This window comes from Neopsephotus bourkii, unplaced genomic scaffold (genome assembly GCF_033783945.1).
Source record: "Neopsephotus bourkii isolate Nb327-2 ecotype Australia unplaced genomic scaffold, CSIRO-AGI_Nbou_v1 NB_908, whole genome shotgun sequence".
NCBI classification, from domain to species: domain Eukaryota; kingdom Metazoa; phylum Chordata; class Aves; order Psittaciformes; family Psittacidae; genus Neopsephotus; species Neopsephotus bourkii.
This window is the reverse complement of record NW_026901402.1, coordinates 881,776-909,698: the sequence shown is the minus strand read 5'-3', so window position 1 is coordinate 909,698 and position 27,923 is coordinate 881,776. Positions and strand designations below refer to the sequence as shown.

General features: G+C 39.4%; 1 protein-coding gene across 2 annotated transcripts; it reads right to left on the bottom strand.

Moving 5' to 3' along the window:
* Positions 1 to 392: 392 nt before the first annotated feature.
* TDRP (testis development related protein) lies at positions 393 to 27,923 on the bottom strand. Of its 2 annotated transcripts, XM_061357537.1 has the most exons (4): positions 27,697 to 27,923; positions 15,278 to 15,337; positions 4,717 to 4,820; positions 393 to 999 (listed from the first exon to the last, which is right to left on the bottom strand). In XM_061357537.1, the coding sequence occupies exons 1-4, from the start codon at positions 27,817 to 27,819 to the stop codon at positions 654 to 656; spliced, it is 633 nt and encodes a 210-aa protein (XP_061213521.1). In that variant the 5' UTR covers positions 27,820 to 27,923; the 3' UTR covers positions 393 to 653. The 2 variants fall into 2 exon arrangements, with proteins under 2 accessions (XP_061213521.1, XP_061213520.1); XM_061357536.1 differs by lacking the exon at positions 15,278 to 15,337.

Below are 27,923 nucleotides of genomic sequence, written 5' to 3'. Positions count from 1 at the left end.
CTCTGGAAGACCCCATTTGACCTGACTATTGGTGAAGATCCTGTGATGGAAGGAATAACATTAGAATAGTATTTTCCCATTTCATACACATATAGCACATTGTGACAGTTGAGCATCTCGTGTGCACAAGCTGAAGCATATGCTGAGGCTGAAGATTTGGAAAACAGTCTACTATACAGTCTTAAGTATAAGCATTCCCCCTGCAAGTGACAGATCAGTATTCTTAGCTAAAAATGGACAGCATCAAAACTAAAATTTTGAGTGGCCCTCAAAACACCAGAAAAAACCCAAGACCTCAAGCCAGTAAGAAGCTCCTACATAAGGCAGTCAAATTTACAACCAGTGTATACATTCACTAAGGAATAACATTTATGGTTTTTTTTGGTAAAACCGACAATCCAATATACTGCAGTCTGAATGTGAAATATAGGCACAAAATAGATTCTCTACTTTTCTTCAGTGTGGAAAACATAGCTATTTAACAATGTATTAAGAAAATTTACTATCAGGTGAGCAAAAATTTGTAACAATCTGAGTAAAATAAAGTACTGTATAAAGGTGCAATATTGAGCAGATTTGATTTTGGTTTAAACATACAAGTAAATCATGGAACCCTTCTCTTCTTATCTATAAAGTATTTCATACCATCAGTATCATTCTAGTTCTTCCCAATTGTCTGTAAGGTTACCTTTGCTTTGACGTCTAATACTAACCAGCTTGCCAGCTGATTTGATACTCCACCTAGAACTGTTTCCTGAGCTGGCCAGGTTGGTGTATTTTGTGGAGCCTTTGGTTTCATCTTCCCAGCCTGACCAGGCTGTATAGTCACTTAAAGGAGTTGCTGCATCACTGGTGGAGTCAGCAGCAGTAATCTGAGGTGGTTCCCATCCCTCAATCTCATCCGGTTTCCTAGATGGGACATTCTGCTTTATCACCAAACTGTCCCAAAAACCTGGCTTCTTTTCAGACTTCATCTCTTCCTTTAACTTTAGGTTTGTTCTAGAAAGTAACAATGATGAGGTGATTAATGCCTTCCTTTAACAATGCATGTAATAGTTATTAATAAACATTTGATTGATTTATTACGTTTTACAGTAAGGAATGCTAATCACACATCTTATGACAGCACATTCATTACTGTCAGCTTCAGGGAAAACTTCATGCAAGCCTAAACACAGTAGAATCTTACAGTGATAAATCATAAGTGGTCTGAGTATGGCTGTTTCCTATTATAAAAGAACTTATTCCCCACCACCATCGGGTGAATTGCAAAGAACTGCCTTTGGAAATGTATGAAGCATTTTAGCATGCATTAAAACAATTTAGGACTTTAACAACAACAACAACAACAAAAAAATCCAACCCCCAAACAAACCCAGAGGTAGGACAATAGAAGAAATATGAAAATGTTTTGTCTACCACCAGCTTTAACAACCACTCACTGTGTTTCCCAGTTTCATACACCTGTTATCACCTTGCCAGTTCAACCTTATACCCTAAAATAGCTGATGTACACAGTATTAAGACTTTATAGATATCAGCATTTTTTTCATAATGATTTGCACTGTATTTTGAAAACAGATGTTTTGTATTTCTGGTAAAAATTCCCAAAATTCTCCTCCCAAAACCAAGAAAAAACAATCTTTGTTGCAATTTATCTCTCAAAGAGACGTTTGAAAGGCTATTTATATTATTACATTTCTTATCCCATTAATAACCTTCAATCTGAATTATTTCTTATCCCATTAGGAACCTTCAGTCTGAATTATTCCATATCTGCAGCATGGAGTATTTAAAATACAGAAGGTAAAATGTTTACCCATAAGTTGATATGCAGGGTTGTGTAGGTAATCAAATAATGGACCACAGGGAAAGGCTGAATACCACTGGTGAAAGACAAAACCTTCAGTGTTCAATGAGCTAAACAGCAAACTGAAAGCGTTATCTGCTGATAAATGCCTCAGCCACAAATAAACCATCACTGAAGTATTTTAAATATTTCTATTAAAAGAGCTTTATCCATTAAAGCTTGATGCTATTGTATTTAAATAGAAGCAACTGACCCAGCGCCTTTAAAATTATTTCTCCTTTACTGAATTTTGAATGTAGATTATTAAGAATTTCCATCTTGCTAAATCCAGCAGAGACTCTAAATGCTTTTCTCATATTGTGAGCGGCACACATGAAAAGTTATATTTTTCTTTAAAAGAAAAGTAAATGTTGTGGTATATAGTTACAGGAAAATACCCCCAACCTTAAAATGCAGGCAGTTTTCACAGTAATGCTAAAAGAGCTTCCCACATTTGTGGTACCTCTGTTTTTATACTTCCACTCTATTCATTGGGTTACTTGATTCTTACATACAGCATCAATTGCAAAAGACCCTTAAAGCTACCTATCATCTTAGTAACACTGATAGCAGTTTACAGGCAAAGTAGCTGGCAACTTCTGGGAAGTTTTATTGAACAGGTTCAAAAGAAAATGGAAATGTGTGTATTTACATTCTAATTTGTTTACACGTATCTACACACACAGCTGCATGTGGATGTATACACTTGCACTCTGAAATACCCAGATTTCAAAGTAAACTGGAAACAAAATATATTACACCAAGTCTTATCAAAGCTAATATTTGGCTGGAACAGCAATACTGATAAGTTGCTAAGCCGCTGGCCATCATATCTGAAAAATCATGGCAGTCAGGTGAAGTTCCCAACGACTGGAAAAAGGGAAATATAACCCCCATTTTCAAGAAGGGGAAAATGGATGACCCAGGGAATTACAGACCAGTCAGTCTCACCTCTGTGCCTGGCAAAATCTTGGAGCAGATTCTCCTGGAAGGCATGCTAAGGCACATGAAAAACAACAAGGTGCTTGGTGACAGCCAGCATGGCTTCACTAAGGGGAAATCCTGCCTGACCAATTTGGTGGCCTTCTATGATGGGGCTACAGAACTGATGGACAGCGGTAGAGCAGTTGATGTCATCTACCTGGACTTGTGCAAAGCGTTCAACACTGTCCCACACGACATCCTTGTCTCTAAATTGGAGAGACATCAATTTGATGAATGGACCACTCGGTGGATAAAGAACTGGCTGGATGGCTGCACACAAAGAGTTGTGGTCAATGGCTCAATGTCCGGCTGGAGACCAGTAACGAGTGGTGTCCCTCAGGGATCAGTGTTGGGACCGGTCTTGTTCAACATCTCTGTCGGTAACATGGGCAGTTTGATTGAGTGCTCCCTCAGCAAGTTTGCTGATGACACCAAGCTGTGTGGTTCAGTTGATACGCTGGAGGGAAGGAATGCCATCCAGAGGGACCTTGACACGCTTGTGAGGTGGGCTGATGCCAACCTCATGAAGTTTAACCATGCCAAGTGCAAGGTCCTACACCTGGGCCGGAGCAAACCCAGGCACAGCTACAGGTTGGGCAGAGAAGAGATTCAGAGCAGCCCTGTGGAGAAGGACTTGGGGGTGTTGGTCGATGAGAAAATGAACATGAGCCGGCTTCAGTGTGCGCTCACAGCCCAGAAAGCCAACCGTATCCTGGGCTGCATCAAAAGGAGTGTGACCAGGAGGTCAAAGGAGGTGATCCTGCCCCTCTACTCTGCTCTCAGGAGACCTCACTTGGAATATTGTGTGCAGTTCTGGTGTCCTCAGCATAAAAGGGACATGGAACTGTTGGAACAAGTCCAGAGGAGGGCCATGAGGATGATCAGGGGACTGGAGCACCTCCCGTATGAAGACAGGCTGAGAAAGTTGGGGCTGTTCAGTCTGGAGAAGGCTGCGTGGAGACCTCATAGCAGCCTTCCAGTATCTGAAGGGGGCATATAGGGATGCTGGGGAGGGACTCTTCATTAGGGACTGTAGTGATAGGACAAGGGGTAACGGGTTAAAACTTAAACAGGGGAAGTTTAGATTGGATATAAGGAGGAAATTCTTTCCCGTTAGGGTGGTGAGGCACTGAAATAGGTTGCCCAAGGAGGCTGTGAATGCTCCATCCCTGTCAGCGTTCAAGGCCAGGTTGGACGAAGCCTTGGGTGATATGGTTTAGTGAGAGGTGTCCCTGCCCATGGCAGGGGGGTTGGAACTTTATGATCTTAAGGTCCTTTCCAACCCTAACTACTCTATGATTCTATTTTTTTTTTTCCTGTTTGTAACCAAGGTATTAGGGAGCACATGTAGGTAAATCCTACCTATACTTGTAACAGCAAAACATTCTGTCCTGGGGAGAAGTCTGTACTGTAGCAGAATTGTTTCAAGTAAACACCTCAGTTCCAACAGGGAACAAGTGAACATCCTGGTACAGCTACTCTACTTAAGCTTTTTAGGTGTAGGCAAGACCTCAAAATAAATCATGTAAAAAAAAGGGATTAGTAAACTCACCAGAATTAATCCTTAAAAAGAAATGAGGAGGTTATGACCCTCTTACTCAGAAACCTTTACTCCTTTTCTACAGTAAAAGATTTTTGTGCTGCTAAATTCCCTTTTCTTCCTGACAGACTTAAAAACAATATCCATCCTTTCCTAATACAACATGCCTGACTCATTGTAAGCTTAACAGACACGTAATTTTGAAATGAACATAAATACTGCTCTGTGATTTAACTTCCAGGAGTTGAACCCTTCTCAGTGTCTATCTTAACTATTTTGCACAGCTATTTCCTATTCCAGTTTCTGTATTTTAATAGCAGAGAGACCAATTGTTTTTACTCACCCTTTGGATTTTGGAGACTTGCATCCTGCTAGCAATTGCTGTTCATCATCTTTATTGAACATAGACGTCACTTCCTTCCAACCCCGGAAACTTGCACCTTGAACCTACACAGAGAAGTAAACACCCTTATGAATGTGAATTACAGAGTTACAAGCACAGAGTATGGCTATCCTTGCTGACTCTAGGTGGCTGACAGGCAGCAGTGGCCCTACCTCTGCTGGGCTATACTGCTAGGAGCACAGTGGCTCTATACAGCTTGCAGAGGTTGGCCAAAGAACAGGCTGGGTTAACTGCAGCAAGAGCTCTTTCCTGCTGAGCAAAGAGTACAAAACCTTGCTGGTTTGCAGAGGCTGGCAAGTGGTGTTGGTGAGGACAGCTGGGCTCCTGGATGCTATTCTGCAGGCACAAGCTGCTGGCTCCATTTTAGTATATGACTGCAAGAAGTGAACCTAGGCAGCTTAGTAAACAGGCTAAGGAGCTGCGCTAGACAAATGAATCAGTGCTAGAAAAGGCCACAACATACAGGACTGAATTATGCAACTTTTAAGATTTAACCTGCTTTTTACTCAACACTCCTATTTTCAACTCACCAAAACTACATCTTCTGGCCTTGCAAGCAAGAACCGCAAGAGCACTGGCTCACCAGTGACATGTAATACTTGGCACTGGTTCACTAGAGTGTGTTCTCTAAATTTACTGCGACCATTAAACATGTAGCATGAATTACCTTTTCAATTTTGTTAGAGGTTCGATTTGCTCTTCCCGAAGTGGAAAGAGAAGGTATTGGGGTTTTCATTCTCACAGCACACTTAGGGACTCTAATAATGTGAAAGTTGCTGTTCTATGAAGCAGGGTCTAGTAAGAATGGCAGCATGACAGTCTGTCAGTGATACTTGATTACAGAAAAAAAATGCAACAATATCTTATGAAATATAATAAACAATCAAAATTGTAGTTGCCAACACGAGTGAAGGCTCATTTATCACATATTATTGTGCTTCATTCTTTCTGAAGAACTTATTGGTGCATATTAGTATCAATTTGACATTCACGTTTTAATTGATTACAGTTTATAAATGGTACATCCACACCAACATGTGAAACATCACCTGCAAACTGAGCACAAACACCCGACAGGAATATAGTGTTACTGCTAACCCTTCACTCTTCAGAAACCAATCTCTACCACAGGAGTAAGCCAGCACCCTTGTTATCACACGTTAGTCATGGAGCATTTCCATCTCTTGTTCTCCTCTTTCACTATGTCCTGTGCCTTCACTTCTCACCAACCTTTCCTACTCACATCTGAACCACCTCAGCTGATCTGACTCAGGACACATAGCAGGTCCATTTCAGGATTAGAAGGAAGGTCTGACATAGATTCAGTTTCACTTTGGTTAGATACAAACATGTATCCATCTTTGGGCAAAGCTCTGGAGAACTCCGAAGATGAAAGGCTGAGCAAGCTGAGAATAATTTCCAGCTCTTGTTCATGGGATACGGACAGACTAGGTACACGAGAGCTAGGTTCACCACAACCCAGGCCTCTCTCAACTGCCCTGCTCACCTCCTCCTAAACTCATGCCTGATCTTACCATAACCCACAGCATTCCTCATGGCTTCACAAGGGAAGCAACAGTTTCTATACATATATTTTTCACTATGAAAATAAAGTGAGTGCAGATTATAATAAACAAACCTTTATGCTTAATTTAATGTTTATTTTTTATTAAGTTAAAAATACAGAAGCAGTGGACTTCAACTTGCTGTCCCTGTGGCAGACTCACCACACCTTTCTCACAGAAGACGTACTGTCAGTGGTACAGAACAGAACCACACAAGCTATGGGCGATACCTTGCTATACAAAATTCTTGTGCTTAAGCCACCAGCCCCTCCAGGCAGTACTCAACATTTAATGCTTCTGTGGTGTAAATAATGGTCTAAACCCTCAATCAAGGCCTAATCCCATTATCTGGGTTTGTTGTTTGCTTAAATTGTGTAACAAGTTTTACATGAGGATCTGCAACTCCATTTTGGCTTCGTTTCACTGCAAGGCACTTCATCCACAACAAACTTTCAAAAACAGGAAGAATGTTCAATAAGTTACCTGCTGAAGTCATCTGTTTAAAGAAAGAAAGAAAGGGAAAAAAAAAGAAGAAACTCTAGAAAGAACTTAGTTTTCATCTGTTAAAAAACACTTCATCTTCTGTTCTCCTACTCAAACTCTACTATTTCAGGCCTTTTGGGAAGGAAGCAGCACATAATTCTTACTGCTTAAAACCTTTAGGTCTTTAAACCGGAAAAAGGCCCAGCTATACCTCAGTGATCTATTTTATACCTAAGCATGTCCTTCTTCTCTAATGGTGCTTCATCAAGTCACTGACACATAATAAATCTGCAGGTTAAAACCAAACCAAAACAAATAGCCAGCAACAACAACAACAACAACAAAAAAAAAAGGCCCCTAACAACAAATAAACACCTTGTTGCTGTTTTTCAGACAGCACCTTATTACAGAGAAATAGGTTATTTTAAATTATATGTGCCTTTATAGAACAGCATTAATATAAGACTATTTCGAGAGAAGCATTCATACATACACTTAACACAGAAAAAGACGCAGTGTACAAAAATAATACACCTACCCATACACTTCCTTTTAATCTAGAACCTCATACATACATCACTGATAGAACTCCAACCTTTGCTGCAGCGTTTCGGACACCTAAGCAATCCTCCAGCCAGAAAAACAAAAAATGCCACCAAAACCATCTCATAATAAAATCATATCAATATCTTGCCAGAAGCTTTCCATATTTTTAACTTCAGATATTTTTAATCATAGAATCATAGAATAGTTAGGGTTGGAAAGGGCCTTAAGATCATAAAGTTCCAACCCCCCTGCCATGGGCAGAGACACCTCACACTAAACTATGCCACCAGAGGCTTTGTTCATCCTGGCCTTGAACACTGACAGGGATGGAGCATTCACAACCTCCCTGGGCAACCCATTCCAGTGCCTCACCACCCTTACAGTAAAGAACTTCTATCCAACTTTTTATATCCAATCTAAACTTCCCCTGTTTAAGTTTTAACCCATTACCCCTTGTCCTATCACTACAGTCCCTAATGAAGAGTCCCTCCCCAGCATCCCTATATGCCCCCTTCAGATACTGGAAGGCTGCTAGGAGGTCTCCACGCAGCCTTCTCCAGACTGAACAGCCCCAACTTTCTCAGCCTGTCTTCATACGGGAGGTGCTCCAGTCCCCTGATCATCCTCATGGCCCTTCTCTGGACTTGTTCCAACAGTTCCATGTCCCTTTTATGCTGAGGACACCAGAACTGCACACAATATTCCAAGTGAGGTCTCCTGAGAGCAGAGTAGAGGGGCAGGATCACCTCCTTCGACCTCCTGGTCACACTCCTTTTGATGCAGCCCAGGATACGGTTGGTTTCTCGGCTGTGAGCACACACTGAAGCCAGCTCATGTTCATTTTCTCATCGACCAACACCCCCAAGTCCTTCTCCACAGGGCTGCTCTGAATCTCTTCTCTGCCCAACCTGTAGCTGTGCCTGGGTTTGCTCCGGCCCAGGTGTAGGACCTTGCACTTGGCATGGGTAAACTTCATGAGGTTGGCACCAGCCCACCTCACAAGCGTGTCAAGGTCCCTCTGGATGGCATTCCTTCCCTCCAGCGTATCAACTGAACCACACAGCTTGGTGTCATCAGCAAACTTGCTGAGGGAGCACTCAATCAAACTGCCCATGTTACCGACAGAGATGTTGAACAAGACCGGTCCCAACACCGATCCCTGGGGACACCACTCGTTACTGGTCTCCAGCCGGACATTGAGCCATTGACCACAACTCTTTGTGTGCAGCCATCCAGCCAGTTCTTTATCCACCGAGTGGTCCATTCATCAAATTGATGTCTCTCCAATTTAGAGACAAGGATGTCGTGTGGGACAGTGTCGAACGCTTTGCGCAAGTCCAGGTAGATGACATCAACTGCTCTACCCCTGTCCATCAGTTCCATAGCCCCATCATAGAAGGCCACCAAATTGGTCAGGCAGGATTTCCCCTTAGTGAAGCCATGCTGGCTGTCACCAAGCACCTTGCTGTTTTTCATGTGCCTTAGCATGCCTTCCAGGAGAATCTGCTCCAAGATTCTGCCAGGCACAGAGGTGAGACTGACTGGTCTGTAATCCCCCAGGTCATCCATTTTCCCCTTCTTGAAAATGGTGAAAATTTAATTTCATTAAGACTGTTGCTGACTAACAGATATCTTTAAGAACTATTATTAGAGAAGTTCTATTCAGCATCAAGCAGAGAGCATTTGCAGGTCTCTAGATAAAATTTACAAGATCTGTACTCTGCCTTCATGTAAATCAATTTGTATATTCCTATTGTACCATTCCTTCAATGTTTCCATAAGTAAGTAGGCCCACTATGGATCCATGGCATTTGGTAGGTACATACAAGAGTAATAACCACGTAGCAGATTCTAACTGATAAATTCTTCTCTCAACTAGTCCTTAAGGGAAATACATGCTAAACCTTTAAGATGTCCTTCCACTGTGTATTTATTTGGGTTTTCCAAAGCAAGCACTGCCAGATTCATCTACACAAGAACATCAGTGCCTAAGCAGATGATATTTTGCTAATATCTGATAAAGCCCATTGCACAAAGCCTATTGCATATTAAATGTACTAGTCTGAAAGAAACCCCGTTAGTGCAAGTGTAAAACCAGGACCTCTGCCTATCACACCAGCACGGCTCATCTGAAGCACCTTTTCACTCAACTGAAAAGGAGCAAACAGCTCACTCTTGATAGTCTTCCCAGTGGTACAGTACTTAAGAATATAAACCTTAACAAAAGAGGAGGTCAAATACTTATTTTGCACTTCCGTAAGCTTTTTTCTAACTACTGTTTACGGCAACAATCTTTGTGACTACAGCTGTCACATAACTTTGTCATGTGCTAAAAAAAAACCAACAACAAAAAAAAAAAAAAAAAAAAAAAAAAAAAACCAAAACTCAAAACTGTCTGCTGCATTTCTGTATCTCCTTTCAGTGTCCCTTAAAGACTTTTAACCTTCTGACAAGCACAACCACTACCAATACAGCTGGAACAGCTACAAATGTGTCTGCTGGGAGGTACAGATCAGGAATGAGATCTTCAAGTCACCATTCTCTAAAACCATCATTCTGACATGCAGCAGCTGCATAGCCAGAAACTGCTGGGAACCATCACAAAAAAGGATTAAGTTAATTCAGACAGCAGGTCCATAAATGGACACCCTTTATTTAGAGGGATGCACCCTCCAATATCTCAAAACAATGATTCTTGATGTTAGGGAAAGAGGACCTAGAGACTAGCCAAGCTGTGATCTTCCTTGAGCAGCATCTCCCACTGCCACAGCCAAAGACAGACTGCCAGAGCAGATGGGCCAGTGTCTTGATTCGGAGAATAGCTTACATTCTTACAGAGCACATGGAGAAACGCCCAGATCCCAGACCAATTAGCTTGCTTAAAATGGATGTCCAAGAAAGGTCAGTAAGTAAAGAAGAGATGGTGTTTTGGCAAGCTGACTCCTCACCACACAGGAGATTTATTTTATGTAAAGAGATTTGAAACTTATGCAAACTATGAAAACACAGTACTGGTATGGTGTAAAGCATCAAGCCACTTGCAAAAGTTCTGTATTTCATTTTTGTGATGGAGCTGTTTACACGAAAGTACTACTCCTAAATATTCAAAAGTTTATATACATAACTGACTAGCTTGTATCCTCAAACCTTTAAATTGTTTTTCCACATGGCAGTGGAAAAAGAAATAATTCAACACCCAAAGTTCACAGACCCACAGAATCTTTATAGCTGGAAGGACCTCTGAAAACCATAATGCTGAACCATACTGCCCAAAGCAGGGTCAGCTTGAGCAGATTGCCAAGAGTCACATACAGCCAGGTTTTGAGTATCTCCACAGCTGGAGAATCCCCAACCTCTCTGGCCAACCTGTTCCAGGGCTTCACTACCCTTACGGTAAAAAACTTTTTTTCTGATGTTTAAGTGATATTTCTTCTATCTCAGTTTGTACCCAAGAAAAGAGCACTATTAAGGACTAGATTTGTTATATCAGATATTAGAAAGTCAACAGATTTAGAGAACCAGATTGAATGCTGCAGTCTACAATTTTTCCAAAATGCCAATGAGAAACAAAGAAGAAACTTCTCAAGATGCCATTTCAGTATTCTGTGACGTAGGATTACACACTGGTCTCAAACCAGTTTGACTGAAAGAGCACAGAGTATGCCCATCAGAACAGTCATTAATAAAGTTTCTCCCATACCTTCCATTTCAGATTGTGAAAATTCATGCTGCACAATGCCATGCGCAATCACCTAAAAGGGTCAGTAGAAATGAAACCGCACATATATTAATCCATCAACTCATACTACTGCAAAACCATCACCACCATCTGCACCAACAGGCACTTAAAAAGCTCAAGCCTAGAGCACAGATTCTTCCCCTTCAGTAAAGAAAATTCCAGTTTATGAAGTGCTCTTTCTCCACCATGAGAAAGCTGCCATTTAATTAGCGTATCTTCTGACACTGGGAGTACAAGTAGTCACTTCTAGAACATCATGTAAAGGATGCAGCCTGTATCCCTAGTCTGCTGTTTCTCTCCCTCGCTACCCATCCCTCTGCTTTGCCAGTGCTTCAGTATTTGAGCCCATCTGTCAGGCAGATTCCCAGAGAGAAGTCTCACAAGGTAACAGATCTGGTTTTGCTTCTGAAAAAGTCAAGCCAGTCCATCACCTGCTCACATTAATACTGCCTTCATTACTCTATCATTTTGTACTTCTGTGATGATGTGATAAGAAAGTCTAACTCACTAAGCCAGCAAAAATTTAATACATTCATTTTTGCATTCTTTTCGGTTTGTGATCAGAATCAGCTCATAAAAGATGTGAGAGTCAGTCACCACAGAATGTGGAAGTGAGGGGCAACAGTACCTTTTAGTAGCAGCAACTACTGTGTCAGCTCAAGCACCCTTTGGAAGTTGCAGCCATCTATTCACTTTCTTCCATATACATCTTAGTACACACAGTATGGCTTCCCCTAAAAGTTTCACTCTGTAAGCTCAAGCTTTATAGTAAGATTTTTCTGCATTTTTTACCTGTATTAAAGTGAATCAACAGTACACAAATTACATATGTTGACTACAGTTTTTCTTTCTTTAGCTAAAACAGGGAACAAAATGTCTACTGACATTTTACTTCATATACATATGTATTTTACTTTATAAACTGCACCAGAAAGGGACAGCTCCTCTTAAATTGGAAGCCTCCCACAGAATTGAAAGATATTATTACCAAAAATTACTTCAGATGTACCATTTTTCACCACATCAACAAATTCTAATATTTTACATGACATTCAGCTTCCTATACTAGGCAAACAGGCAAGGAAAGTCAAAAGAGTCTACTGACAAACAGTAAAGCATCACCAAGAAGACTTTTCAGGTAATTTTACTGTCAAAGGTACATAGTTCAGTATTAGAGCCCTACTGGGGGCAAGAAGGTTCATGGAAACTTAGGCTAAAATGCAATGAACAAGGAATACTAACAGTTGGGTATAAACTAAAGCAGATCAGTCTTAAAAGCAAATTTTAAAAGTACATTGCACAAAAAAGCATGTAGATACAGATGAACATAAACTGAAGAGGAAGACTAGGTGTAAATTTAACCGAAAACAGTTAAATCTGTCCATCAGGTGGATGTCGTTAATATACACAAACACCATACTATGGGGAAAACAAACAAAAAAACCCCACAGAATTCAATCAAGTCAAAGAATAACAGTAAGGATTTATAGGACACCATGTTACAGGTACACGACAAGCTAATTACATTTCAAAGCAAGAGATTCAAGTAAGTTTGAATTTTACTGACTCTAAAATGGTAGTGGGTGTGGGTACCAGTATTTTCAATATATTCCTGTTAGACTTACTTCCCAACTGCCTGGCCAGGAGGGCTCTGGAGCACAGAAGTCATTTTCTGTGGGCTAGAACAAGCCACATAACAGACTTAGCAATCAAAAAGAGAAATTACAGGGGATTCTTGCTGTATACCTGCAGTGAGAATCAGCATGGTTAATGCCATTGTGCATTTAAGTAACTAATCCCTAAAAAGTCACTGCTCAGCATGTATGAAATGAGATTCCCAGAAATTTATATTTTGGCCAAGTTTTAGCAGAGCTTCACAAGTATTTTCACAGAGGATTGACAACTGGTGAATCAAAACCCCCCAGGAAAGTAGCAGCACTCCACAAATCACTTCCAGAATTTTATGTATAAAAGTAAACAAAAAGAATGGATTTTCCTCTTGACCTTGACTGAGAAGAAACAGTTGTTTGTTCTACAGCTTCCCTCCTTCCTCCCCCTGAAAAAAATCAACCTAAAATAAATAGATAGACATGGAATTTTCATCTATACACACGTCACAACTCAACAAAGTTACAACTAAGTGGTTTGTAATAAAAAAATGCCAATCAGCTTGTTCCCACATTATAGGAAACCTATTGCTAATACGAAAGAATTTAAAAAACAAAAAGCTAAAAAACACCACCTCCTCCACCCCCCCAAAAAAACTGTCTTCCAGATAGGGGATTTCTCAACCAGCTACTGGTGTGCACACCAACGGTTACTCTATTCTCTGGTGTGTATGAGTTGAAACTCCAGAATCTGGCCCTACCAGAATGTCCCAACATCTCCAATTTCATGACTAAAATTATGTACTTTGTTTCTCAAAATTATCTTATTCTTCTGAAAAGCTGGCCTAATGACACCTGTAGTTGTAGTCTCTGCTGTACTTTTAACTGAGAATGCAGGTGAGACCCCCAAGACTAGCTTTGCAGAGGCCGAAGGGCCAGGCACACCACAAGGACGGGTTCCAAATCTCTCTATTTTGCAGAGCACCACTAGGGGGTTCACAGTCCCTCACTTAGAGATGTCAGGAGGCTTTGTAACCAGCTACACCAGCCTTTCAGGGGAGCTGTGAAGGAACTAGAAAAAAAAATCAGCACTGTGGTTAGCCTGTCCTCACTGGGCAGCTTCCTGCATGAGCAGAAACTAAGACTGTTTTCAAACCTCCACCTCTAGCCATTAGGACTAGCTCCCGCTTTTGCACCTCCAAATCTAGGCCAAAGTCTTTCCTCTGCAAATGGACATCATGACTGCCTTAAAACTCAGGCTTTAAGAGACCAGGAAGGCTGTCTCCCTAAAGGGCAGACATACCTTTCACCCACTGCCACCTTCTTCAAGAACTTTGTTGTTCTTCCCCATACTGCTTAAACATGAAGACTATTTTATCCGAGACATGCATACTGAAAAGGCCACACATACAATTCATTGGTCTTCTATTAACATATGAAAGATTTTGGAATTTGTAGAATATCACTGTGCTGACAACTTCTAAGATGACAGAACAACCAAATAAAATACAAAAGTGCTTTCAAAAACAACAATAAAGGAAAAAAAAAAAAAAGAAGAAGGTGCTTTTTTGTGAATACATTTTTAAGGCAAGAGGACTTGACTTTAAAGCATAAAAATACCACAGCTCAGTGGTCTGCCTAGTAACTTTTAAAAATCAAGACACACTCTTCGCAAGCCTTTCTGAATGACTAAGTAAAGGCCAGAAATGTTTCCATATAAAATAGATTACTTTTAGAATTCTTTTCCTAAACATTCATCATCCAGCATAATTTATGTTTTCATAAAAAAATAATGCAATTCTTCTAAAAAGAAAAAGGTATAGTACAATCTGACTTCTATTTTCAGTGAAAATCACGCTGCAGCTGAAGTAGAACAAAAAGTAACAGAGACAGATGTTCAGTTTATACATATTAATGTAAAGTATCCTATTACACTAATGAACCTATTTTTAAATGCTCTTTACCTATGGAATTTCAAAACAAGCTCTAGTATATCGTAACAACTTTTAGCTCTTTCATCTTCTACTCATGTATTTTAAGAACATTAAAAAAAAAATCCTGGATACATATCAAGGTAAAAAGGAAAAAAAAATTAACTTGTATGCCTACTTTTCTTTTCTGAAAGTGATACCAGATAAAGTCCTTAACCTCTTGTGGTCAGACAGCCAGCTGAGCTACACAGAACGGAATAAATAACTGAAGTCTCTTCTACTTTTCATGTTTTCATTGTTGGCTACAGCTAACGTTTAGTGCTTCCTTAGACTTCAGTTATTCCTGTGGCATCTTATTTTCATTTTGTGTTTTAATATCTATCATGGGGAGGAAAAAATTAAAATACCTTCCTCTTTCCATTAATGAAATGAGGCAGCTTTCTAGCTAATACTGCAGTGCTGATGCTACTTCAATGAGAATTCCACAACCAAGGACCATACTTAATTATAAAATCATCAGTGAAGAACATAAATATACTCCTTAATCAGGCTGTAAAAACAGGTAACTTCCTAATATCCATTGACTGAGAAATACATAAAATGTTACACTTCCAAAGAACATGTATTTACCTTTGTTGCAAGTTGTGACACTGAAGATGAAACTTCATCATGAAGAAACTGGTCTTTATTCTCAAAAAAAGGATAAAGACAAAAAAGGCCCACAGTCAGTTTTGGTTGGACAATTAGCAGTGACACATTTTAGAGTATTCATAAATGCTTTCATTCTGTTCAGCCCATCATAAAAGAAAATTGACAAAATGTGATCACAATGAAAAACTAGCTGAATACCACTACTAAAAAAGGAAAAGTGAAAAAACTACACTTAGAATGATGAAAATGTTGCACCAGATGCAAAAACCAAAACCAAACCCTTAGAAAACCACAAACCCCACACCCCAAAGAGAGATCAAGAAAACACCTTCATCATAACGATTTTAATACAGTTAAAATGTCTACACCGATTTTCTGAACACCATACTAGGTGATGGTCTACACAGTCTCTGTAGGGTAAGGGGAGAGGAAGCATTACATCTACTAAACTCAAGGAAAGACTTCGGCCCACATCCTTTCCCCTCCATTTAAAACTGAAGATTTCTGAAGAAAACCAGAGTACTAGAGATGCTCTTGAAGGTAACTACGTAGGGTAGCATTTCTGTCCATCTCTAGTACACTCAGGCCATTCTATTGCTATCAATGTTCTTCTCAAGACGGGGCAGGTTAAGATCAGTGTCAGGAGTACTTTAGAGGCCAAAGAAAGATACAGAAGTGGGGCATAGCATACAGAAATTATGTAATTTTCACTTTCTTCAGCCTGTGTTTTCATAAGAAAAACACTATTTTTTTGCTTTACATATAACTGCAAATGCAAACAGTCCCCAAGTACAAAACAAGGCCAGCTATCTATAATTCAACTAAAACACATAGTATCCCAGCTTCTACACATTACCACATAGCTCCTTCACTTTGCTAACAGCATCAGAAAGAAGTGAGAAAGTCAGCATGAGAGGCATTAGATATTTCTAGTCATGTGGGGGCCCAGAGCTTTGTCTTGAGCAAAAGGCTTCAAATCCCATGCATCTTTCTTCGTTATATTTATTTTTTAATACTTAAAAAAAAATTTTTTATTTATTTGCCTGATGTTTCCACTTACTTTATAGGCAATACTTTATGTTATAAAAGGAACAACGATAGAGTTCGGAGCATTTCTAGAACAAGTATAAAGACCATCACACTATAGTTCAATAACTGTATGTTGAAGTAATCTGTAGATAGATAGCTTTACTTGTTGGGGCAGAACACAAAGTCAGGAACTCTTATTATCCAAAATGAGACTATTACTTCCTGTGAATCTTAACAAGTTATTTAACTTCCGGATTTTGGTTAGCGGTCTTTAACGGAGGATATTATTGTAGATGGGATACCAAAAAAAGACAGAGTTAAGATCTTTCTTCTCTAAAATGAAGTTAAATTAAGCCCCCTTTTCCCTCTTTAATTTCTTTCACTTTACAGGAATTACTGGCAATGTTTTAGACAGAAATCCACACATATACCATTTCAGAAGTTTTCTTGTTTCTCTTTAACTGTTAGCTCTCAAACTTTTGGATTAAGTTGCAAATCTTTAGACTTGACACTATGGCATCTCTGCTTGGACACAGGGTGAAAGCTAGAGAATACTTCATCAGATTTGTCCAAATCTTTCCAAGAAAAAGAAAAAAGAAAAAGAAAAAAGAAAAAGAAAAAAGAAAAAGAAAAAAGAAAAAGAAAAAAGAAAAAGAAAAAAGAAAAAGAAAAAAGAAAAAGAAAAAAGAAAAAGAAAAAAGAAAAAGAAAAAGAGAAAAAGAAAAAGAAAAAAGAAAAAGAAAAAAGAAAAAGAAAAAAGAAAAAGAAAAAAGAAAAGAAAAAAGAAAAAGAAAAAAGAAAAAGAAAAAAGAAAAAGAAAAAAGAAAAAGAAAAAAGAAAAAGAAAAAAGAAAAAGAAAAAAGAAAAAGAAAAAAGAAAAAGAAAAAAGAAAAAGAAAAAAGAAAAAGAAAAAAGAAAAAGAAAAAAGAAAAAGAAAAAAGAAAAGAAAAAAGAAAAAGAAAAAAGAAAAGAAAAAAGAAAAGGGAAGTATGGTAAGAGGATAATTCATCTCAGATATCCAGAGCTGGCAGAGCTACCATTTCTACAACCAACAATATCCTCTCCAGAACACACAAGACACTGTTGGTACCTCCCAAAGACATAACACCTCTCATTTTAATTCTTCCAGCTCTCCAAATATTTTAAGAAGGATAAGAAAAATATGAAAGTGCATAGAGACTTCATGCTGTACTACAAAGAAGGGAAAAAATGGACATGTGAAAGCATACAGCCTCTAGCAAGCCAGAGCACAATGAAGTAAGAGCATGAAGCAGCTTTCACAGTGAAAATGTTTAGGGGGAAATCAAGAGAGGCAATGAGTACCTCATAATATAATGCCAGCATAACAAAATGTGAATACCATTGTTGCTAAAAGATGCAATTCACAATAAGTAGATGACAAAAAGAGGTATTTATTTGCTTTAAAAGTGTGACAACTAGGGCTGTGTTTCTGTGCTAATACAGTGCTGCTTCTCATGGTCATACAAGGTGCTGCCTCATAAGGAATGAGACAGTATTCTGCAGTAACTATACTTGTGCAGCAGAGGCTGGTGGTAAGACGACAACACAAAATTGAAAGATACAAAACACAAAGATTCAAGGATATGAAACCCTCAAGAAGCAACCGGTGTGAATGCAGTATCTAAAATGCATTTTTTGGAGCAGAAGACCTATCACGTATCCATAGTATCCTTTTAAGATACGCTGCCTAAGAAAATGAGACTTGGACAACAGTAGTGTGCTTGTGATGTCCATCTTTACATTCCATGTCCTCACTGGGAAGAGTCAAGGAGAAAAGGCAAGTCATATACCACCCACCTTCACTTGTTACCCCCAGAATAATTTACATTTTTTAGTGAAACACATTAGTACACCCTCTTCTGATACATATTCTCTACTTTTGCTACCATTCTGAGATGAGGGAGGCTACGATTTGGTTTTTCAAATCTTATTAAGGGGGCAATCTACTGTACAGCTACACATAAAGAATGAAGACGAGTTTTCTCTATCATGCTGCCTAACATGCTGACCTTCAACACTTACAAATTATTTCAGTGTATTTTAGTCTGGGCGGTTTACAGTTCATTTTTTTTACTTCAACTGAAAAGAAAAATATAGACCACATTATAGTATCTAGTAACTAACAGATGAATAAATGCCAACACTAGTGGGAAATGCTGATCAGCAACTTGAATAGCCTTCCAGTTCTGGCAGGGGAAGGTTGGTATGCACAGTGTGTTTTCATAAGGAAACAAGTGCCCTTTTGTTGGACATACTGCAAACCATAAGGTACTCAAGGGATTAATTCAAGTAGCACACAAACCTTTTTGTACAGAGATCAAAATTGTAATCTACTTCCCTCAGCTTCCTTTGTGGTAAAGTAATTAATTAGTCTCTTTAGATCATTCACTTTCATAATTCAGGCCAAGATAAGAAACACTGGACATCAAAGTGTTAAGGAAAATAATAGCATCACCTCACCCTGCTTGCCCTTCTTTTGCTATGGTACATAATGGTGTATTATTGATTTTCTCTACCCAGTTGTGGAACCTTCCTATCGTACACACACTAGCTGTCAAAGCCAAGCACATGTAAGAGTAAACAAGCTATTATTAAAAGAGTAGGTCCTTTTGGTACAAATTCTTGCCCTTATACTGACCTATTACATCCTCTCTGCCTATCATCACATCCCATCAAGGACTGAGTGTAATTTAGAGTCTAGGTTATCATGCCTGTAAGTGAAAATTAGATTATGAACCATAAACGTATCATTTAAGTGGGAAAAACCCCAAAACAAGCACCACCTCAAGAGATACAATTCAGGGTTAGAATTTAACAGAATTCCCAGTATCCCACAAACCTCATGAAGTAATTTAGAAATAGGAGACAGGAAGGTAAAAAAGAAAAAAAAAGAAAAAAAAAAAGTCACTCAGGAAATCACAAACCTGAAAGTTAACCTCTGAAGCTGGAAAGAGTCCCAAAACACTGATTACAAACCAAACAGTTGAACAACTACATATACACAGCCTGGCCAGAAAGAGCACAGATTTGGAAGAGGAGATCACACTGCCAGATCACCATCTTAAAATACAGCTAACAAAAGAAACCTTTTCCTTGGGTTTGAGTAGGATCTTGCTGTAACATCAAATGAAATGAGCAGATGTCACTCTGCCTAATTTTAGAATTGAAGCAAAACCAATGCAAAATGCCCTAAAACATGGGTGAGAAGAAAGTTATCAGCTGAAGATCACTGGCAGTGGGCCTCGTTTTCTTCACTGCACCTATAATACACACCTGGAAAAGATCAGTGTGTGACCATATGCTTTCTAAGTCAGGAAACTGAGGCAGCAGTGATCAAATATAAATGCGCACTGAAACCAGTATACTATTTTCAACTTTTCCTTTAACATTACTGAAAAATAAAGCTGAACTATACCTGAATACTTGCACAAAACTTAACATGCTTTTTGAGGAAAAACAAAGTTTGCAACTTTAACAAACAGAGGATGCATTACACAGTCATACCTAGCTTTCTTCTGGGAAATGAGACTATGAGTCCAGAAAACATAACTCCATGCAAAACTGTGAATTACCTCTGCTTCCTTCTGGCAGAGGTAGCCTCAACTGAAATCAAGATTATTTCATTAGTCTTATCCATATTTCATCTACTGCTAGGTCTCAATCTTCCATTTTTATGTCCTTAAAGCAAGTAACTGAATTAAACTAGCCATCAGGGCAGATGGTGTAAACTGGAAATTTCCTATTACTATCATCAACAAAAAATGTTAACCTGGGCATCTCTGAAGTCTGTTCATGCTCAAGACTATTTCATTATTTTAAACTCGTTATTCTTTTTGATAGAAAATACTTTTCCACTCCAAACTGCTCACTACACTTAAATCATCTACATTGTGACAATAAGCCATTTTAAGCAGCACTATGACCAAATAGTGACAGTGACTCCTATCCTGAATGTTTCTTCTGCCAGCCTTGGGCAAAATTGAAAATGCTTTTTCCATAAATTAGACATTAGGAAGAAATTCTTTATTATGAGGATGGTGAGACACTGGAACAAGCTGCCCACAGAAGCTGCAGATGTCTCATCACTGGAAGCATTCAAGGCCAGATTGAATGTGACTTGGAGCAACCTGGTCTAGTGGAAGGTGGCCCTGCCTGTGGCAGGAGTTTGGAACTAGATGATCTTTCCTGTCCCTCCTAATCCATACCATTCTATGATAAAGAAAAGAAAAATTTAAAAATCTAAGTATGTTAAAGAATTACACTTTCATCTTGAGATATATTGAGTAGACACCACTAATTTTGAAACATGCTTCTAAAATACAATTCATCAGACCACTGGCTTTAAAAGCCTGGATCGCTATTTCAGATACAGCCAACAATACATCCAATGAATTTAAAAATGTTTCCATCTTCCAGGCCCTAGTCTTTTTTAAGTACCTATTATTCAAAAGACTGACTGGAAGATGAAAAACAGATTTCATATGTTTACACCTTTGAAATTAGTATTAATACTGAATAAATCAAAATTAAGATGATGCTCTTTCCTTCAGCATCCACAGCTGTCAAGAACTCATCTAGCATTTTTACAAACTTTGTTCTATTCAACCACTTCAGTTATTGCTTCACATTCCACTACATTTTAAAATAGACTAAATTATTTCCATATTTTTACTGTCAATTGATACAAATGGGCAAACATACTGGAGAAGATTAATTTCAGAATGTATTTACGTAAGAATACTTTTGTAGTTCTGCATTTTATTGGCACTACAAAGAGAAACATCAGAACACCAGATTCCAGTGCTCTCTGTTTCTACATCAATACATGAGGTTATTCTATTAATTGTTCACATTATTGTGCATCTCTGTAGTAAGTGGTTATAATACATCTCATGCAGCCTTTGCTTCTCTGAAATATTTTTGGGAGAATTTTACTAAAGATTAAGCACCTTAAAAAAATTTTAAAAGCTCAGCTCATTAAGAATTTAGTTTTACCCAACATACAATCTTTCAAATGTTTCAAGAAATGGAAACACCTGTATTAAGATCAAAATACCACCAGTGTCAATGATGAAATAAAATTAAATAATTAATTTTACTTCAGTTGCTGCAATAATTCAAAGATTCTAGTGAAGTTTTCAATTTTTATGAGATTTATGACTGAAAAATCTGGTAATTATTATTAACAACTTATTCATACTAGAAGTTTGTATTTCCTTTTTTTTCTGATCCAGAAAACAAAACAACAGATGCTTACTCAAAAGATAGTACCTGACATACAATTTTTATTCAGTCAATGCATTTGCAGTTAAATTATGTATCTTTAAAAGTACTTGCATGAGTAATGGCAATATTTTCATAGTACAAGTTCTGCAAAACAGGTTGAACGTATTATTTTTGGTTATAGTATTCACACAGACCCATCCTGGAGTTCTTCACAAAGAACCAGTGGCAAAACTTGTTGGTAATGTATCTCTGATGATGACAGAACTGAAAGACAGTCTACCTGGCAATGTGTTCAGTAACTTCTAATAAGTCTACTTAAGTTACAGACGTCCTCATGCAATCTGGCAAATAGTTTCTATCAAAGCAAGAAAAAGAAATACAAACCTATTTTGCCAGTAAAGAATTAATGAGATATAAAAGATTAATTCTTTTTCAAAGAGCACATTTTTAGCTCATATATAAATAGTAGCAAGTCCAGCACTGCTAGGAGAATATGGCTCCAAAACACCTTGCAAACCTCCATGAAGACACAACAAATATCTTAGGGAAAGCGGATCTCAAGCAGTTATGTGGAAAAGATAGTGGTTTTGTGGATCCATAAAAGGGGATAATTCTGTATTAGACTGGAGGAGAAGACAGCCATGGCTCATGACAAACTGAGGCAATCGGAGCTGGTAAAGCAGAACTGGCTCGAGGAAAGATACAAGTGATAAAAATGACAAATGGGGGAGAGGAAGGGGATGTACTAAGGAAAACCTTGAAAGCAAGGACAGAGATTTAAAAGTAAATTTCCTGAAACAAAGGGAGGCCAGCTAACGAAACGGAAATCAAAAGATGATGAGGACTTAAACTTCATGCCATAAGCAACAACATTCAGCTATGGGATTTGCAGGGACTAGGGGATGGGGAAATCCAGCATAAGCATTAGGAGCTGTAGAGGAAGTAATCACCATCAAGATGGGAAGTGAGGGTCTGCACAAAAATTTCTGCTGTCTAGACAGCATGAAAAATAATAATGTTATTATAAAAAAAAAAGCCCCAAAACCCAAGCTTGGACTTTATAGAGGAAACAGCAATAAAGTATCAGACACAAATTCTCTTTTGCAAACAGATAAAAACCACTGACAACCTCCAGCTTACAGGCTTGCCTGAAAGAAAGAGATACTGATGTTGCCTATAGCTGGAGACCAACCATACAGTAAGTGCTTTATAGGACAGAGTCAGAATAAACCCACAGCAACAGGATAAGAGTTGAGAAGATCTGATCCAGGTCAACTGTGTGAAGTTGATTGTATAAATGAGGAAGTGAAGCACCTCAGAAATGAAAGGGATTAAAAAGACGAAAGCCTAAAGCCCCAGAAGACACAGCTCTGCAAATCTCCAGGAAGACTTTTAAGAAAGAAATAGGACCCACACGAGAAGCTGCTGAAAGATGAATGTGGCAAGAAGGAAGAAAAGCAAGAAAGGCAGGCCAAGGGAGAGCTCAGAAAGTCTCTGCTGTCAGTCCCACAATCTAATGCTCAAGACTGATGACAGAATACAGGTGATGGATTTTAGCCAGGAAAATGTCACTGAAATGTCACAAGAACAACTCTGATGAAAGGAAAAAAACAGGCTAGCAGAGAGAAGAAGGTATGAAGGAATTACAAAAGTACTGCAGGCAGAGCCTGAGACACACTGAAATGGTTAGAAAATGAAGGAAAGACATTAGCTGGATTAACACTGACTGCTTTATTTTTTAATTAAAAAATACCCTCATTCAACGTATTAGAACATAAGAAATGCTGCTCAGCTCCCATCCATTCCTGCAGGGCCTGTCTGAGTTCAACTCATTCCAAGATGAAAGCCAATATTAAAATTGTACCAGAGACTTAAACATCTTCATTAAAATAGATAACTAAAATTCTATATAACCAGCTTTAAAACATCCAGTGAGCAAGTCTGAACAAAACTCAGCATAAAACATATTTTTAAACATATTCTCTTTGAACATAACAAAAAATACCATCAGGGAAACAGATCAAGGCTAAGGATCTGAAATATTTTCACGAAAGATGAAGTTGTGTTAGATAATATAGGTCAGCCTAACAACCTACAATACAGATGTATTTTGAAGTCGAGTACCATTTTACATCAGAGCTGCATGCAATATTGACACAGCATTGACATCTCTGAGGACTGATGAGATGATACCAAGATTGCATGAAGGAGAACTTCGCATGACTGCCACATCGCCTTCCAGAAGCCAAAACTCAACATTTTTCCCTTCCCAAAAATATAACTACAGTTTTAAACATGACTGTATTACAAACTGAATGCAAGTGTGGCATCACTGCACATTTCTAGCATATTTTGAGAGACACACACACAAACAAAAAAGGTACATTAATTTCATTTCATAATGTGTATTATTTGTGTGTGTTAAGTTGCCTTCATATATTAATTGTAAGTTCAGCCATTAAAGCACCTTCATTGCATGAATTAAAAACTATGCTTCAAAGCATAAATTAAAATTAACTTCAAAGATTCAACTCTCTAGTCTAAAAAAAAATAATATACAATAATCCACACATTTATTTACACAAGTACTGTTGCAAAATTTACTTGTCTTTCTTATCTCAGGAAACACCTTACTGTTTTAAGCAAGCATTAACAATTCAAAGCACTTGCATGTATGCAGGAACCTTTGCTAAAAAGTGGCCAGAGGCTGACAATTCCCTCCCATTGCAATTTTCATGTTCTAAAATTTTTGTTCTCCCCTGGAACAAAATCAAACCATTTTGTATTCCACAAAACCAGAACTGTCAAAACTTCTCTTTTCAGATGAAACTAAGCTTTTCTATGTAAGAATTACAAAATTCTACAAATTCAAATATTTTCTTGAGTAAGCCCCTATCAGGCTTCATATCTAAGATGATTAAAATTTCTGTAGAGTAACAAAGGGTGCTTTGGGTTCTTGTTTCTTGGGGTTTGGGGGTTTTTTAACTTATAGTAGCCTAGCTCTTTGTTGTTGTCTGTTCCTGCAATGTCCTAATTATTAGCTTGCACAGTGAGAACTTCTTCACTCCTTCTCAGCTTTAAAGAAACAGCTTGTAGCACCAACATCTCATTACTCTGGAACACTTTCAACCTGGTCTGTTTTAATGGCACAGATGTGACTATCCATTTCTTTCTTCTGAAGTAGGAACTTTTAGCATTATTTATAGCTTGAATGGCACAAGCTTAAGGATTTTCTTCCCATTTGCCCATTAAAAATGAAAATAAAGACACAATATAGCTGTTGAGGAAAGCAACATATCGCAAATCAACGTAAAAACATGATGACTGTAGTTCATCTCTTTTACCAAATGACGTATCAGAAAAGAATCTAGAGCAAATTAAATCTAACAGCAGACTTCTGCACGAAATCTAATGCTGGGGTTTCCCAAGTTACTGAAAAGCACTCGAATTATCTGGATTTTGGCTTTCAAGACAGAAAATTAGGGAAGCTCTGGATTCTGTTCCTCTTGATGAGGTAATCCTCCATTCACAGTCTAAGCAGGCTGTACCATGACAGCTTAAACAGAGCAGAGGCTGAGGAAGACTGAAACTTTCTCATGTATAGCTAAGATACCAGGAGAACTGCCCCCTCACTCCTCCAAGCTCTGGTGGTGCTACTGTCCTCCAAAATCAGGGGCCTGGACAACACAGGTCAAGACACAGCAGCAGCGAAATGCAGATCATTACCAAATTCCGCTACACATTACTGGATTTCACTCTCTTGCAGTCATTTTACTGGGATCAAAACCAGGTTCTGATTAAACCTCAAAGATGTCAAAGACTAAAAGGAGGGTCCTAGAAATGAATCGGCTATAACAAGTGGAACAAGCACCTCATGCTTTCTCCTTGACACCTGTCCAAGCCATGTTTTAGACATACTATAACTACGGCTGACCTAGAAGCTGCCTTTGATAGATCACAAGTATTACAATGACAATCAAGTGGCCATAGTTTTCCATATAGTTTATCCTTTCTTAAAGTGTACATAAATTCTAAGATAACTACTAATTTAAATATTTTGAGGGGAGGGGTTAGGTTTGTTTTTTTTTTCCCCTCAGTTATCCAATCTTCTTGACTTTAACAGACAAAACTAATAGCTCGTGGGCTTCACTTTCTTCGCCAAACTACACTACAACCACTCTAACTTTTCCAAATCCTTTATCTTAATATCTCATTTAGTGCCTTAGAATAATTTGTTTTTCCCCTGCCTCCTCCAACACAAAACTAACATCTTTTATTTTCCAGTGCCATTGGTAATAGACATTGAGGGAGTTGGAAAGACTTTTCTTAAAATTTAGGAAAATGGCAAATGATTTGCACCAGAAATTATTGTCATCACCACTATAAATTGAGACTGCTGCTAATGGAATAGAGGCCCAGGACAGTAAATACAATTGGACATGATGAAAACAAAGAAACAAAACCCCCAAACCCAAATAAAAGTGGGGGGGAACACCCCCCCAAAAAACCCCACACCAAATCAACAAAAAAACCCCAACCAACATCTGCTACTAAAGTAGAGAACTGAGGGAATTGTCAGGACAAGACATGATTCTGAAGAATCATTTTCTGACTGGGAGGCTAAGGTCAAGGAGCCTCAAAGAGGATCTGGAGTATTTGTGATAGAGAAGAACAGCAGCGGGATTTACTAATTAATTTAACTAATTTACTTTTGGTGGGAAGCTAACCTTTAGTGTGCAGGGAGGTTTTCAGGAGGTTGGTAAGCCTAGGAGGGCTGTGGATAGCAAAAGCCAGCAGCTTAGCGAAAGCAGCGGAAGCTTCCAAGCACCTGAGGGTAGGAACCGTAGTAGAGAGAGGTTAGATGTTATATGAGAGTCTGTGGGAGATACTTCAAGTGGCCTCCAACACCACAATGCCTCTTCATTCCCTGAAGGGGGTCTCCAAAGTTAGCATCTGTTCTTCCACTCTCACAGGAGAAGATCCTAATCATCCATATGAATCCATGTAACTGCTGCCAAACAAGTAGCAACAGCTAGAGCTCTAATGCAAACTGCAGAGGAAAGGACAGTGCAAAGGAGGACTAGGGAGCAGACCGATGATTTTGCTCACTGGAAGATGGAGGGAATAACAGCTGCAACTGGGAGAGGCAGCTGCCACCCCATAGCAGCTAAACCAGAAACTCAAGCAGAAGGTAGATTATCCAGATGCCTACCTTGCTTGGAAGAGCTGGAGTGTAGGACAGTCACAGGGCAGCAAACTAGGCGGTTTTTTGTACGTTCTTTGGAATACAAATCTCACCAGTTTGTGGCCCTGAGCAACTGCTTGGGCTAGATATGCAGGTCTCCTGCAACTTCTACGGATCTCTGTGGCAACAGATCAGTTCGGCAACAAAGTACTGGCCCATGTAACAGGCTTCTGAGCTGGATTGATGCCTACTTCTTGTTAAGTTTTTGAAAGCAAGTCAACAAAAATTCTTTTAGCAGTTTTGCCTGATACCCAACCCATATCCTCCTTATCAGGCTGTATTTATTAGGCAACTAGTACTTTGAGAAGGTCATTGCTGATATTTAACTTATCATTTAACAATGAAAGCTTTCGAATAAGATTACGGCTATTTAAAGATAGCCAAGTACCACTATTGAAGCTATAGAAAAAGCAATCCTGCCAAAACACCAGTGCTTCACACAAACACGCACACATCTGCAAATGAAGATCATGCTGCAAATCACCGTTTAATGTATTGTGCTTAACAGATGGGTTGCGGAGCCCCTGCCTAGAGCTGGGAGAGAAAGTACCCTACGGTATGAAGCCACTGGAATGAAGGACAGCACGTCTCGGCAGTGCCAGAGGCCGGCTGCTGGAAGAAAACAGGGCAGGATAGACCAGTGAGCACCCCAAATTATGGGGTGAGAGTTGCACGCCCCGCGCAAGCACCCCGTTCTCCAGCCACGGCCAGGCTGCCGGCATATCCAGCGGTAGGAAAAGTGATTACTCATGCAGCCGTAGAGGAGAGGAGCGGGAGCACGGCGCGGGGCCGAGCCTCACGACCCCTCCTCGGCCGCCGCGGGGCTCCGCCGCTTCCGCCGGCCGTCCCCACCCGCGGCCAGGCTCCGCGCTCCTACCTGGGGGGCCGCAAAGGCGGCGGCGGCGCAGGCGGCGGCGGGTGGCGGGCCGCGGGGACGCGTCTCCTCCTCTTCGGGCGAGTCGTCCAGCAGAACTTTGCTGCTCTTGTTGAGCTTCCACATGGCGGGCGCGGAGGTGGCGGCTCCCGCCTCCCTTCGTCCCGGCGGTGAAGGGGCCAGGAAATAGCGGGCGATGTCTCCGCGGCCCCGGCCGGGGCGGCTCGGCA

Excerpts from the sequence above, each read along its gene's own strand:
- TDRP (XM_061357537.1), bottom strand. The coding sequence starts at position 27,819 with ATGTGGAAGCTCAACAAGAGCAGCAAAGTTCTGCTGGACGACTCGCCC. Across the intron at positions 15,338-27,696 it reads CCGCCTTTGCGGCCCCCCAG|AATAAAGACCAGTTTCTTCA; the intron begins GTAGGAGCGCGG and ends CCTTTTTTTGAG. Across the intron at positions 4,821-15,277 it reads TGTCACAACTTGCAACAAAG|GTTCAAGGTGCAAGTTTCCG; the intron begins GTAAATACATGT and ends TTCTCTGTGTAG.